Genomic DNA, 15,227 nt, shown 5'->3' on the forward strand with positions numbered 1-15,227 from the left:
GGGAGGCGAGCTTCCAGCGCCCGCAATGGCGATTGGACATGGGCTTGCTGGCGAACAAGTTGGTGTGCGAGAGAAGCATGCTGAACTACCTGCAAGTCCATGACACGGGAGAAGTCTGAGCAGCGGTGGTCTGGGAGGCGCTGAAGGCAGTGGTGAGAGGGGAGCTGATCTCAATCCGAGCTCATAGGGACAGCACGGATAGGGCAGAGACGGACCGACTGATCAAGGAGATTTTCCGGATAGATAGGAACTATGCGGTGACACCGGAGGTGGAACTGTTAAGGGAACGTCGGAGGCTGCAGACCGAGTTTGGGGTGTTGTCCACAGGCAAGGTGGTGGAGCAGCTTAGAAAGGTGAGGGGGACATTTTATGAATATGGGGAGCAGGCCAGCAGAATGCTGGCAAAGCAGTTGAGGAAGAGGGAGGCGGTTAGGGGAATCGATAAGGTGGTTGATGGAGATGGGAACCTCGTTGGGGATGCGGCTCGGTTAAACAGGGCGTTCAGGGACTTTTACAGTAGACTCGATCGCTCGGAACCCCCCCTCGGGGCCTGAGGAGATGAGGCGTTTTTTGGACGGACTGACTTTCCCAAGGGTGGGCAGGGAGCTGGTGGATAGGTTGTGGGCCCCGATTAGGGTCGAAGAAATATCTGAGGGCTTGAAAGCAATACAGTTGGGTAAAGCCCCGGGGCCGGACGGGTTCCCGGTGGAATTTTACAAGGCATTTTCGGGGATATTAAGGCCATTGCTGGTCAAGGTTTTTAATGAGGTGAGGGATAGAGGGGCGCTACCCCCAACGATGTCACAGGCCACCATCTCGTTAATATTGAAGCGGGACGAGAAGGCATTTGATAGGGTGGAGTGGGAGTATTTATGGGAAGTGTTAAGGAGGTTTGGGTTTGGGAACGGGTTTATTAGCTGGGTTAGACTTCTTTATGGGGCTCCAACGGCAAGCGTAGTTACAGGTCGACATAGATCGGAGTATTTCCGATTATATAGGGGAACAAGACAGGGATGCCGGCTATCTCCATTGTTGTTCGCGTTGGCAATTGAACCTCTGGCCATGGCGTTGAGAGACTCCAGGAAATGGAGAGGGGTGATTAGAGGGGGAGAAGAACACCGAGTCTCGTTATACACAGATGACCTATTGTTATACGTGTCGGACCCAGCGGGGGGGATGATAGAGGTTATGCGAATTTTGAGGGGGTTCGGGGAATTCTCGGGGTATAGGCTAAACATGGGGAAGAGTGAATTATTTGTGATACATCCAGGGGACCAGAGTAGAGAGATAGAAGGCTTACCGCTAAGGAAAGTGGAAAGAAACTTCCGATACCTGGGGATTCAGATCGCTAGGAGCTGGGGAACCTTGCACAGACTTAATCTGACACGGCTGGTAGAACAAATGGAGGAGGACTTCAAGAGGTGGGACATGCAGCCTCTATCGCTGGCGGGCAGGGTGCAAGCAATTAAGATGATGGTCCTCCCGAGGTTCTTATTTGTATGTCAATGTCTCCCTATACTAATCACCAAGACCTTTTTTAATAAAATAGATCGGAGCATCACGAGCTTCGTGTGGGCAGGGAAAGTTCCGAGAGTAAGGAGGGGGTTCCTTCAGCGTACCTTGTGTGTGCGTGGGTTTCCTCCGGGTGCTCCGGTTTCCTCCCGCGGCCCAAAGATGTGCAGGTTAGGTGGATTGGCCATGATAAATTGCCCTTCGTGTCCAAAATTGCCCTTAGAGTTGGGTGGGGTTGCTGGGTTATGGGGATAGGGTGGAGGTGTTGGCCTTGGGTGGGATGCTCTTTCCAAGAGCCGGTGCAGACTCGATGGGCCGAATGGCCTCCTTCTGCACTGTAAATTCTATGTAGTAGGGACAGAGGAGGACTGGCACTACCGAACTTGGGTGATTACTATTGGACCGCCAATGTGGCAATGATACGTAGATGGATGATGGAGGGTGAGGGAGCGGCGTGGAAAAGACTGGAGAGAAAGTCCTGTAAAGGGACGAGTTTAGAGGCGCTGGTGACGGCGCCGCTACTGTTCTCACCTAAAAGGTTTACCACGAACCCGGTGGTGGCGGCAACACTGAATATCTGGGGACAGTGGAGGCGACAGAGAGGGGTGCGGGGAGCCCTGGTGGGGTCCCCTATCAGGAACAACCATAGGTTCGCCCCAGGAAGAATGGATGGAGGATTTCAGAGCTGGTACCAGTTGGGAATTAGGAAGGTGGGAGATTTATTTATAGATGGGACTTTTGCGAGCTTGGGAGCATTGGAGGAAAAGTATAAGTTGCCCCGGGGAAATGTTTTGCGATATATGCAGGTGAGGGCGTTTACTAGACAACAGGTGAGGGAATTTCCGTTGCTCCCGACACAGGGGATACAGGACAGGGTGCTTTCAGGGGTGTGGGTCGGAGAGGGCAAGGTGTCAGAGATTTATCGAGAGATGAGGGAAGAGGGGGAGGAGTCGGTGGGCGAGTTAAAAGGAAAGTGGGAAGAAGAGCTAGGGGAGGAGATAGAGGAGGGTATGTGGGCTGATGCCCTAAGCAGGGTAAATTCCTCTTCCTCATGCGCCAGGCTTAGCCTGATTCAATTTAAGGTGCTACATAGAGCACACATAACGGGAGCAAGATTGAGCAGGTTCTTTGGAGTGGAGGACAAATGTGGGAGGTGTGGCGGGAGCCCGGCAAACCACGCACATATGTTTTGGGCGTGCCCGGCACTGGAAGGGTATTGGAAGGGAGTGACGGGAGTGATTTCGCAGGTGGTGAAGGCCTGGGTCAAACCAGGCTGGGGGTTAGCTCTATATGGAGTTGCGGAACAGCCGGGAGTGCAGGAGGCGAAAGAGGCCGATGTCGTGGCCTTTGCGTCCCTAGTAGCCCGGCGCAGGATCCTACTCATGTGGAAGGAGGCGAAACCCCCCGGACTGGAGGCCTGGGTAAATGATATGGCGGGGTTCATTAAACTGGAGCAGATAAAGTTTGCCCTGAGAGGATCGGCTCAAGGGTTCACCAGGCGGTGGCAGCCATTTCTCGACTACCTAGGGGAACGTTAGAGGGAAGACAGATGACCAGCAGCAGCAACCCAGGGGGAGGAGGGGGGGGGGGGTTTAGTTTAGTTTAGGTCAATAGACAATGGGGTTTTGTTACCTGTGCATTGTTAAAAATTTCTGTTTTGTTATTGTTTCGTTTGCTTTGTAAGAGGGAAAAATTGTTGTTTGGAAAAAATTTTCAATAAAATATATATTTTTTAAAAATTAAAAAAAATATTGAAGCGGGACAAAAACCCGGAGCTGTGTGGGTCCTATGGGCTGATCGCTCTGCTTAATGTGGACATGGAACATAGAAAATACAGCACAGAACAGGCCCTTCGGCCCACGATGTTGTGCCGAACCTTTGTCCTAGATTAATCATAGATTATCATTGAATTTACAGTGCAGAAGGAGGCCATTCGGCCCTTTGAGTCTGCACCGGCTCTTGGAAAGAGCACCCTACCCAAACTCAACACCTCCACCCAACACCAAGGGCAATTTTGGACACTAAGGGCAATTTATCATGGCCAATCCACCTAACCTGCACATCTTTTGACTGTGGGAGGAAACCGGAGCACCCGGAGGAAACCCACGCACACACGGGGAGGATGTGCAGACTCCGCACAGACAGTGATCCAGCTAGCTGCTGGCCAAAGTGTTGGCCTCCAGGATTGAAGACAGTGTGCCGGAGGTGATTATGGAGGATCAAACTGGATTTGTCAAAGGTAGGCAGTTGGTGGCCAATATAAGAAGGCTGTTTAACGTGATTATGATGCCCCCGGAGAGGAGAGAAGTTGAGGTAGCTGTGGCCATGGATGCGGAGAAGGTGTTCGCCCAGGTGGAGTGGGACTATCTATGGGAGGTGCTGGGACGGTTTGGATTTGGTAGGGGCTTTATTGTCTGGGTTAGGTTGTTATACCAGGCCCCGGAGGCCAGCATAAGGACGAACAGGACGACCTCGGACTATTTTAGGCTGCACCGGGAGACAAGACAGGGGTGTCCTTCTCCCCACTGCTGTTTGCATTAGCCATAGAGCCGCTGGCAATTGCTCTGAGATATTCAAGAAGTTGGATAGGGCTGGTTAGGGGGGTTGGTGGAGCATAGGATATCGCTGTACGCAGATAACCTACTCCTAGGATTATGGCGATTCTGGGGGAATTTGGCCGGTTTTCGGGATACAAACTGAATATGACAAAGAGTGAGATGTTTGTAGAGGTCAGGACGGTCGGCTGGAGGAGCTACCGTTCAGGTTGGTGGGAGACAATTTTAGATATCTGGGGATACAAGTGGCGCGCGACTGGGGCCGGTTACACGCACTGAACTTGTCCCAGTTGGTCGAGCAGATGAGGGGCGAGTTTCGGAGGTGGGATGCGCTACCGCTGTCACTGGCTGGGGGCTGCAGACGATTAAGATGACGGTCCTAAGGAGATTTTTATTTGTTCCAATGCCTCCCGATTTTTATTCCGCGGTCCTTTTTTAAGAGGATCAACAAAATTATGTTGGGCTTTGTTTGGGCGGGTAAGTCCCCACGGGTGAAGAAGGCGATGCTTGAGAGGAATCGGGGGGAGGGGGGGGGGGGCTTGCCCTGCCGAATTTTAGTAATTACTACTGGGAATCCGATATTGTGATGATTAGGAAGTGGGTGGTGGGGGCGGGGTCGGTTTGGGAGTGGATGGAGGCAGCTTCATGTAGGGGCACCAGCTGGGGGGGCGTTGATAACGGCACCTCTGCTGTTCCTGCCGGCGATATATTCCACCAGTCCCGTGGTGGTGGCGGCCCTGAGGATCTGGGGTCAGTGGAGGAGGTATGTTGGAGCAGTGGGTGCATCAGTTTGGTCCCCGATATGTGACAACCATCGGTTTACTCTGGGGAGCTTAGATGGGGGTTTCGAATATGGCAAAGGGCGGGAATTGAGAAGATGGGGGACTTGTTTCTGGAAGGGACCTTCGCTAGTTTGAGGGCGCTGGAGGAGAAGTTTGGGTTGGCAGCAGGGAACGACTTCAGATATCTGCAGGTGCTGGACTTTCTGCGGGGCCTTCCCACTCCTGCCACTAAGAGGGATTCAGGATAGGGTAGTGTCTAGGGGATGGGTGGGGGAGGGGAGTGTCTTGGACATCTACAAAGAATTAATGGGGGCGGAGGAGACGCGGATAGAGGAGCTGAAGCATAAGTGGGAGGAGGAACTGGGCGGCGAGATGGAGGACGCCCTATGGGTGGAGGCGCTGAGCAGGGTCAACGCGACCGCTACATGCGCAAGGCTTAGCTTGATCCAATTCAAGGTGGTGCACCGCGCGCACATGACAGTGGCCCGGGTGAGCAGATTCTTTGGGGTGGAAGGCAAGTGTGTAAAATGTGCGGGTGGACCAGCGAACCATGTCCACATGTTCTGGGAATGTCCAAAACTTAGGGGATACTGGCAGGGGTTTGCGGAAGTCATGTCCAGAGTATTGAAGACAAGGGTGGAAATGAGTTCAGAGGTGGCGATTTTTGGGTGTTGGAAGATCCGACCATCCAGGAGGAGAAAGATGCAGATGTTCTGGCCTTTGCCTTCTTGGTTGCCCGGTGACGGATATTACTAGCTTGGAGCGATTCTAAGCCTCCCATGTCAGAGGCCTGGTTAACCGACATGGCGAGCTTTCTCGGCCTGGAGAAGATCAAGTTCGCCTTGAGAGGGCCAGTGTCGGGGTTCGCCCGGAGGTGGCAACCATTCATTGACTTCTTCGCGGAGAATTAATCGTCAGCAGGTGTGTGTGTGTGGGGGGGGGGGCTTGGGTAGTATGAAATAGGCGGGGCTTGGAGGGACAGATGTCGGCGGTTGCACTGGAACTATTGGTCTTTGTACTCTATTTGTATACTGTGGTTGTTTGTAATGCCAAAAATACCTCATTAAAATTGTTTGTTAAAATAAAAGTAGGGTGCTCTTTTCAAGGGCCGGTGCAGACTCGATGTGCCGAATGGCCTCCTCCGGCACTCTAAATTCTATGATTCTATGATTGGAGGAGTCTCCGACGGCGCAGGAGATGTCGCCGGCAATGCGTGACACCAAGGCCAACAATGCTAGGGTGGCGATCGCAGTGGAGAGCCTGATGCATGGCGACGGCACCATTAGTGAAGGCGTCGTGCAGTCGGTGACTGTCATGGCTGAGGTCTCGACAGAATGTCCATCTCGCTGGGGGTTGTGACCCAGTACCAGACTGACCTTGATGAGATTCTGCGGGATATGTCCCGCTCTCAGGTTGTCATTGCCGAGTCACTGCAGAGCTTGTTACAGTCGCAGGTGGGCATTGCTAAGGCACTGCAGAGCATGGTCCAATCACTGAGAAGAGTGTCGACACCTTGGTGCAGACATTGGGGAACCACCAGGGCTGGTGGGGCTTGAACCAGCTGCCCCGCCATCCCACGGTAAACCCCATGGCCCTATGGGCACCGAGCAGGAGCCGGGGGCACTGAGTGCCAACCTGACCGTCCCAAGGAGTGGCGACGGTGACCACCAGCTTCCCCGAGTTCCACTCCTCTGATGAGGCCCGTGGCAGAACAGGGCAGCCCGGCTGTGCAGATGCCGCTGACAAGTGAGCTGGGGCCCTCTGGCCCCAGAGGATGCCCGCCGGGGCATCGAGGGCCACGGGAAGTGGTAAACAGCTGTCTGCCTCCAACTCTGATGTGCATACTGGGGACACACCGAGACGTAGAGCTAGGAATGCAAAGCACATTGAGGATCACTGAGGGCACCGGGGAAGGGGGTGGGGTGGAGGGGGGCGGGGGGCACCATCGGGAGAGTGGGGAATTGTTACACACAATAATTACCCTTGTACAGAACCATTATGACGCCTCTGTCACTTTTTCCACAATGCGGACCGACCTTCTAAGCCTTGGCCCATCTCTCCAGGCATCCCATCCCTCCCCGTGACACTCCCCCACTCTCTGGCCATGGACATATCCCCGGAGCTCTGTCCCACCCCTGGGTGTTCGGATGTTAGCTGCTGCATTTGTGGTGTTGCCACCCGGAGTGTTCAGGCACAGTGTCCATCCGTCAAGGTGTGATTGGGATGCTATGCAACGACTCCCACATGCTACATGGCTGCCTACTCACGGGAATCCACTTGGGTTTGTGAAGTGCTCACTTAACCACGATTGCCAATTCCCGATGAGCAATAGCCTTCAGCCTCACGGCCAGAGGTCTCGGCAGCCGATGGGAGTTATGGGTGGTCGATTGGGCAGATGAGCAGGGACAAGGGTTGCCCCCGGACCAGGTACACATGATTCAGTTTCTGGCATGTTGGTGCCGAGTGCGATTCCCCCCATCCTCCCCTGACATCCCACCTCTGCGGAGGTTCCCCCACTGCCAGCCGAGGGTCTTCCAACACCGCCGAGCACTGAGGCGGCAATCCCAGCCCCTCTGGGTTCTTTGTCTGTGAGCAAAGATGGCTCCTCACCTCCTCGGCTCTCCACAGAAGCCCTTCGGCAGGTTCATATTTTTAAAAAGTACTAATCAGCACCAGTGTGACCATTTTCATTTTTTCACTCGCTGGGGAGGCCGAAGAATGATGGGAGGTTGTTGACTATGGGGTGGCTCCTGTTAAATATATGGAAATAGGGCTTAAGTGATGGATAATTGGTTTTTAAAGTAAAAACTTACCTCCCAGAAAGCCCTTGCGCACCGCTCCCGCCGAAATCCAAAGGCCTGCTCCTGTAAAGGTAAGTGTTTTTAAAGTAAAAACTTACCTCCCAGAAAGCCCTTGCGCACCGCTCCCGCCGAAATCCAGTTTCTAAGGGGTTAAGTTCTAAGACTGTATACAGAATGCTTTTCCCCCAGTAAACTGGCAGCTTGAAAGTTTGACATGATTTAAAGTGGTATCTAGCTGGAGCTGCAGGTGTTATTTTGTGTCTGGGTTCCTGAAGCCGTGAAAGATGATAAAGTCTCTGATGTCAGCTGGAATAGATTTAAGGGATTGTCTTCACTCAGTGCTGTTGATTAACCATTCTGCTTTAATTCACTCATGAAAGTTGTATTTAGGCACAGTTCTAACGGATTGCCAGGAATAAAACTCGAGGAATAAACCCACTCTTCCCAGGAAAGCTCAATGTTTATTTAGTGAGGTTTTTGAGCTTGTTTTCAAATCCTTCCATGGACTCTCCCCTCCCTATTTCTGGAATCTCTTCCCACCCCCCTCAGTACTGCACTGTAGTGTCAGCCAGGATCTTTTGTGCTCAAGTCCTGGAGCGGGGACTTGCATCCACAACCCTGTGACTCAGAGAACAAGGTTCAAATCCAACTCCAGATGGATTATTCCATGACCATGGATTAGAGTTGTTGTCAGGGCCACACAAATATTTCCTCAGACTCTGGGCTCCCTGTACAAACCCCACCCACCATTTATTGAAACACAAACGTGAGTAAAATGAGTGAAGAAATTATCCTGTAGGATTAACACAAACTGCACTGGTCATGAAGTCAATCAGAACAAATGTACGACCTTAAATAAAACATTGGTCATGGGCTATTTTCAAAAACGTTTGCTTCAGTGAAACCCCGTGCCAAATATGCAACAATCACAAATACACAGAGTTGACACTGCTTTGTGTCGGTTTTGTCAACCTAATCTGGCTGAAATTGACCAGAACAGGAATTTTAAATGTCATTGAGTGTTAATTGAACGTTTGTGATCTTTATCACTGGTTTGTTAAACATCCCCCAGGAAGCTGGTACCAAACACAGAAATGACCACGGCCCAGAGGGGAATAAGTGGTGAGTTTATGCCGATTGCTGAAGGATGAGAGAGGAGAGAGAGATGGGGGAGGAGAGATAGGAGGAAAGAGGAGATAGAGTGGACTTAAGAGGAAAGAGAAGTAGGGAAGAGGATCAAAGAGAGAGAAGAGAGATGGGTGGGAGAGGAAGGCGGAGGAAAAGATGAGAGCAGAGGAGTAAAATACTCCCTCTCCTGTGCATATGTTAATCCCACACTGGGCTACATATCCCACACTGATGTCAGTTGAAAGCCTCTTCAAATTACACTCAGGGTTTTTGGACGTTTAGCCAACCCTGGAGAGGTGAACAGTTCAGGACATCCCAGGAGAATGGCGGGAATGGCTGATTGAGTTTCAGAAATTAGAGCTGAATCTCCACAGCAGGCGACCCCTGGACAGTGCAGGGCTGTAAGATATGAAACTCTGGATATCTACACACAAAATGAGCCCCAGCACACTCCCTGAGTCACCAAGTCACTCTCCAAGGAAGAGAGACAATGCCCGATCACTGGGTCAACTCTCTTCTGTGTCCCTCTCTCTCCTGTGCTGATCACACCATGTATATCATCGCTGCCTTGGATGCTGTGGGTCTTCCTCTTCTGATCTGCTGTCAAACACATTCGAGGCTACACATCCCACACTGATGTTGTCAGTTTGAAAGCCTCCGAGGATGAAGAATGTTATTCCCACACTAGAAATCTGTCAAATGTTTACCAGGGGAACTGAGACAGCAGCTGCAATAAGTGAGGTTTTATTCAGATGGGACAAGGACAAGTTTAAATCCCCACCTGAGCTGCTGCTCAAAGTCGCCTCCGTTTCCCCGGTCAGTTTCCCAAACTTCAGGAAACTCCTGTTACTGCAGAAATATTTGGATTGTCTGTGAGAGACGTCAATCAGAGAGCCCACCCACTCTGCCCATTCTCTCCTCTTCCTCTACCACAGCTGCTTCACTTCCTGTAGGGACTCCAAACCAAGTCAGGAGATGGTGAGTGAAGGAGCAGAATTTAGAAGAATTACATTGCACAATATCCACACTAATGTTCAAAAATGAATATCCAGTGTCGAGGAATATTCTTGTGATGTAACGTCGCTGGATAGCTTCATGCTTGTAGAGATAATAACGGTTTTTATTTTGTTGCTATACTACAAAGTTGCAAATGTATTAAATTCAGTTTCAAAACATGGAGTGTTTGAGGTGAATAACGTGAATGCTTTTAAGGGGAAACTAGACAAGCTCATGAAGATAGAAAGGAATAGGGGGATTTACTGAATAAAAGTTAATTACTGCAGTTGCTGGAATCTGAAACCAAAGAGAAAATGCTGGAAAACTCAGCAGGTCTGGCAGCGTCTGTGGGGAGAGAAAAGAGAATGTTTCAAGTCCAGATGACCCTATGTCAAAGCTGACGCTTAAGACAGCCTCGGCCTTTTCCAAAAGCCGGAACTTGGATTTCAAGTGTTACCTCCTTTAGCAAAGGAAGAGAGGGAGTTGGAGGAAATTATGTTTCCTTTTCCTGTTTTACAGAGGATTGCATCGTACTGCACCAGAGAATACAGAGAGGATAGACACCACCGATAGATCCTGACCATCACTCATGGAACAAGTGCAGAACTGTGGGAAGACATCCAGTCTCTTCTCAGCATTGCTCAACACAGAGAAGGGTCAGGGGAGCTTTGACATATCATCAGATCTGAAACTGGTCAGCGGTGTGGAACCTTCCATCAGAACCAACCTTTCCGAAGGTTTGGCTGTGAGTGATCGATCAGGGTGAGGCTGGGAAGAAATGAGAAGAGAGTGGTATGGTGAGAGCTTCAATCATTCATCGAACCTCATGAACCACTGACTCACTCCTACAGGTGAGAGGCTGTTCAAGTGTGAGGTGCGTGAAGAGTATATTATAGGCCCATAAACATGCAAGGTGCGCCAGTTGTACAATTGTTAACACAAGAACAGCCACATGGAAGAAAACTGTTACAGTTTGAGGCGTGTGACCAAATTTTGATACAGTCATTGATGTTCATGAATCATCAACACATTCGCACTGGGGAGAAGCCATTCAAATGTGAGGTGTGCAACAAATCCTTCACAAAGTCATCGACCCTCCGCATGCACCAACGCATTCACACAGGGGAGAAACCATTCACATGCAAGTTATGCAACAAATCATTCTTGCAGTCAACATCCCTTCTCAAACATCAATGCATTCACACAGGGGAGAAACAGTTCAGTTGTGAGGTGTGCGACAAATCATTCATGCATTCCTCATCCCTCCGCGTCCATCAACGCATCCACAGAGGGGAGAAAGCATTCATGTGCGAGATGTGTGACAAATCGTTCTCAAACTCGTCGAACCTCCATGTCCACCGACGCGTTCACACAGGCGCGAAGCCATTCATGTGCAAGGTGTGTGATAAATCATTCTCGCAGTCATCGAACCTCAGGACGCATGAACTCCTTCACACCAGGGAGAAACCATTTACATGCGAGGTGTGCATCAAAGCATTTTTGGATTCATCAACATTCCGCAGCCACCAATGCACCCACACACTGGAGAAAGCTTTCAAGTGTGAAGTTTGCGATAAAGCTTTTGTGAAGTCTTCGACCCTTCTGATACACCAGAGGATTCACACGGGGGAGAGACCCTTCAGGTGTGAGGTGTGTCAGGCAGCTTTCTCCCGCTTCTCTGATCTCCAGACGCACCAGAGGATCCACACAGGGGAGAAACCCTTCAAGTGTGAGGTTTGTGATAAAGCTTTTGTGACATCTTCCAACCTTCTGGTGCACCAGAGGATTCACACAGGGGAGAGACCCTTCAAGTGTGATGTGTGTGAAATGGCTTTCACCCATTCCCTCGATCTCATGAGACACCAGAGGACTCACACGGGGGAGAAGCCCTTCAGGTGCGAGTTTTGTGTCAAAGCTTTTGTGAAGTCTTCGGCCCTCCTGAGACATCAGAGGACTCACACAGGAGAGAAGCCCTTTGCATGCGAGATGTGCGACAAATCATTCTCGGAATCATCGACCCTCCGTGTCCATCAACGCATCCACACTGGGGAGAAACCATTCATGTGTGAGATATGTGACAAATCATTCCGATGGGCATCAGCCCTCCGCACGCACCAACATAAACACACTGGACAGAAACCATTTGCATGCCAGGTGTGCGACCAGTCATTCTCGGAGCCATGGAACCTCCGCGCCCATCAACGTATTCATACTGGGGAGAAGCTGTTCACATGCAAGGTTTGCAACAAATCCTTCACAAGGTCGTCGTACCTCCTGCTCCATCAGAGGCTCCACACGGAGTAAACCTTGAAATGTGCGGTGTGTGTGTGAGGCCTTCAGTTATTGACGCTGGTGGGACACTGACACATTCACACTGGGGAGAGGCCATTCGGGTGTGAGGTTTGTCAGATTGCTTTCTCCAACCCTCTGATCCACCAAGGACAAAAGCACTTCAAGTGTATGGTGTGTGACCAAACCTTCATACCATTACTGACACTGGTAAATCACCGACACATTCACACTGGGAGATGCTGCTCAAGTGCGAGAAGTGTTACGAGGACTTTGGACCATCGTTGGCCTTGTTGAATCATCGACGCATTCGCAGATGGAGAAACCATTCACATATGAGGGACGTGACATCATTTTCTGAGTCACCAACCATCCATTTACACCGACATATTAACACAAGTGAGAAGCCATTTGGGGGCAGCACGGCTCAGTGGTTAGCACTGCTGCCTCACGGCGCCGAGGTCCCAGGTTCGATCCCAGCGCTGGGTCGCTGTCTGTGTGAAGTTTGCAGATTCTCCCCTTGTTTGCGTGAGTTTCGCCCCCACAACCCAAAGATGTGCAGGATAGGTGGATTGGTCACGCTAAATTGCCCCTTAATTGGAAAAATTTAATTGGGTACTCTAAATTTTAAGAAATGTAAAAAAAAAAGTGAGAAGCCATTGAAGTGTGACGTGTAAAAAAACTTTCACAAGGTCATCGTACCTCCAGCACCATCAGAGGATTTACAGTGGGGAGGAATCCTGCAGTGTGAGGTTTGTGGTAAAGCTCTCCTGCTGCCTTCAACCCTCCTGACACAACAGCAGATTGAGAAGGGGGTGAAACTCTTCTGGTGCGATGTTTGTGCCTTGGCTTTCACCCACTCCTCCTGGAGCACAATGGATCCACACAGCAGGGAAATAATTCAGATGTGAGGCGTGACAAGGCTTTCACACAACACATCACCTGGATCATGAATGCACTCACACAGGGGAGAAACCCTATTGGTCTGAGTTCTGTAATAAAATTCGCACACAGTTGTTGGACCTCCTGGAACATCAGTGAACCAACACGGGAGACAAACACTTCCAGTGTGACGTGTGTCAGGATTGTTTCACCTACTCCTCCTCTCTCGCCGACATCTCCACGCGGATTTGGAGCCGGCTCAGCTGCTTCCCTTACACTGAGAGTTGTCTGTGTTGTTTACCCTCCAGTTATCACAGGGGAGCTGTCCTTCCAAAGCATTGTCTGTCTTAGCAGTGTCTGTCTCCAACCTCTCCCACCATCAGTCCAATTGTTTCAAGAAGGTCAGTTTAACCTTTGACCAGATCACAAACATCACCAAAATAAGCTGCTGCTTATTCACAGATGTCACTGTGTCTCTGGGAGGATTGCCTCAGCCACTGAAAGTAGGTGATTTAGGAGAATGTGTGTCAGGAGTTTCCCTCTGGACAAGAAGGAAACACCTCAATAGTTTCCACAGCATGATTTATCTCCCTCCTTGAAGATAGTTACAATTGTCACATTCCTGAAGTTTTTTTGGGGGGGGGGGGTGCAAGGAGTTCTTTTTCCTCCCAAATCTGTAGGATGAGTTCATGGAGTCTTGATGTGAGCAGAGGTCCACAAGCTCTGAAGCCCTCATTGGAGCCGCAGGCTTTCTTGTTTTTCATCTGTTTGATTATTTGTTGCAGCTCTCCCATCGACAGTGATTCACCCCTGGATTCTACCACAGGCGCTGGGGGGGATAGACTGGAGGGTATCAGCTGTCACTGTGGATTAATGGTTGAGGAGTTGTTCAAAATGTTCTTTCCAGCGTTAACAGATGGCATTGTCATCCTTAAGAAGAGAAACACCATCCTCTGAACAAAGGGGATTTTGTCCATTTGACCTCAGTCTATAGATGACCCTGGTGATTAAAAAAATTTCACATGTCATAATGATCAGCTTATTGTTGGATCTCTTGGGAATTCTCTTCCCACCACATGACCTTTATCTTCACTATTTGTCTTTGGGAATCAAGTCTTGAGCTGTTGAGATGCTGCCATCTTGAGTTATGACCTTGGGTTGTTCTGCCACGCAATGAAGGCTGTTCGTTTTTGTTCCAGGTCACATATTCCAGCGTCATGTCCGTTGTGCCGGTCCTGGTGACATCCTGTGCCACTAAGATTTGGTGTAATTTCTGACCATCGGAATTGGGAGCTAGACTAATGCACAGGGATTTTAAAGAAACTTCTGTCTGTAGTATTCCGAGGAGAGATTCCCCTGATGTGAGTGTGTGTCAGTAAAGCAAGCCAGCTTTAGAACCAGACCCTGCTTTAGTTGGTGATGTGAATTATAGACAGATCCTCTTCAGGTGATGGGTGTTTGATGAATACTGTGGGTAATGTTTGGACTGTCCTGTCTGGGAGGACGACTATCCTGAGTATGGTGAGGGAGTGGGGGGGTCACTACACACTTGAGTTCCCTCAGCCCATCATACCTCAATGCAATAACTGTGATATGTTCATCTTACACTCTTCGAAGATTCATTTCATGTTCTGGGAATGATCACAGAATCCATGCAGTGCAGAAGGACCATTTGGCCAATTGAGTCTGCACTGACCCTCCAAAAGAGCACCCTATCTAGGCCCACTCTCCGTAACCCTCGACCCTACCTAACCTTTGGCCATCAGGGAGCAATTTAGCATGGTCAATCCACTGAACCTGAACATCTTTGGACTCACACTGGGAGAAATCCTATTCGGAGTTATTTCTGAGATCTTGAGTCATTTTTGAGATCTTAAGTCATTTTAAAATGATTTGTTCTTTTGGTTGATTCAGAGTTTGGTGGAAGCTGAATATTGTGGTGGTGTTTATGTTTGTCTTCTGTCTATCAGTCTTTCACAATAAATTCACATTTTTGTTTCACTCAAGTTAGCTTTTTTGTCAGTCTGGTGTGTTCCTACTCTGTGAAACGAAACACTCAGAAGCCTACTAAGAGTCCTGGACAGAACATATTGGTCAATGACACTGTGGTTGGTATACTTCATCAATGGATTTCGAATTTCTAGTTCACAGGAAGCAGAATGTTTCCCTGAGAAAGAAAGACTTGTATTTATATTTCAACTTTCAGAAACACAAGGCATCAGAAAGCACTTTGCAACCAATTAAACACTTTTTGAAGTGTGGTCACTGTTGTAATGCAGGAA

The 15,227-nt window shown here is 49.8% G+C and overlaps 2 protein-coding genes across 2 annotated transcripts in view; one reads left to right on the forward strand and one right to left on the reverse strand.

Annotated features, from left to right (window-relative positions):
* LOC140390192 (major histocompatibility complex class I-related gene protein-like) overlaps window positions 1-15,227 on the reverse strand; it is a 123,600-nt gene that overhangs the window by 59,240 nt on the left and 49,133 nt on the right. The gene's annotated exons all lie outside the window — the stretch shown is intronic.
* LOC140390191 (uncharacterized) lies at window positions 9,766-14,955 on the forward strand. The gene has a single exon (XM_072475139.1). The coding sequence runs from the start codon at window positions 10,681-10,683 to the stop codon at window positions 12,076-12,078; it is 1,398 nt and encodes a 465-aa protein (XP_072331240.1). The 5' UTR covers window positions 9,766-10,680; the 3' UTR covers window positions 12,079-14,955.

This window comes from Scyliorhinus torazame, chromosome 14, assembly GCF_047496885.1.
Source record: "Scyliorhinus torazame isolate Kashiwa2021f chromosome 14, sScyTor2.1, whole genome shotgun sequence".
NCBI lineage: Eukaryota > Metazoa > Chordata > Chondrichthyes > Carcharhiniformes > Scyliorhinidae > Scyliorhinus > Scyliorhinus torazame.

Excerpts from the sequence above, each read along its gene's own strand:
- LOC140390191 (XM_072475139.1), top strand. The coding sequence starts at position 10,681 with ATGCAAGGTGCGCCAGTTGTACAATTGTTAACACAAGAACAGCCACAT.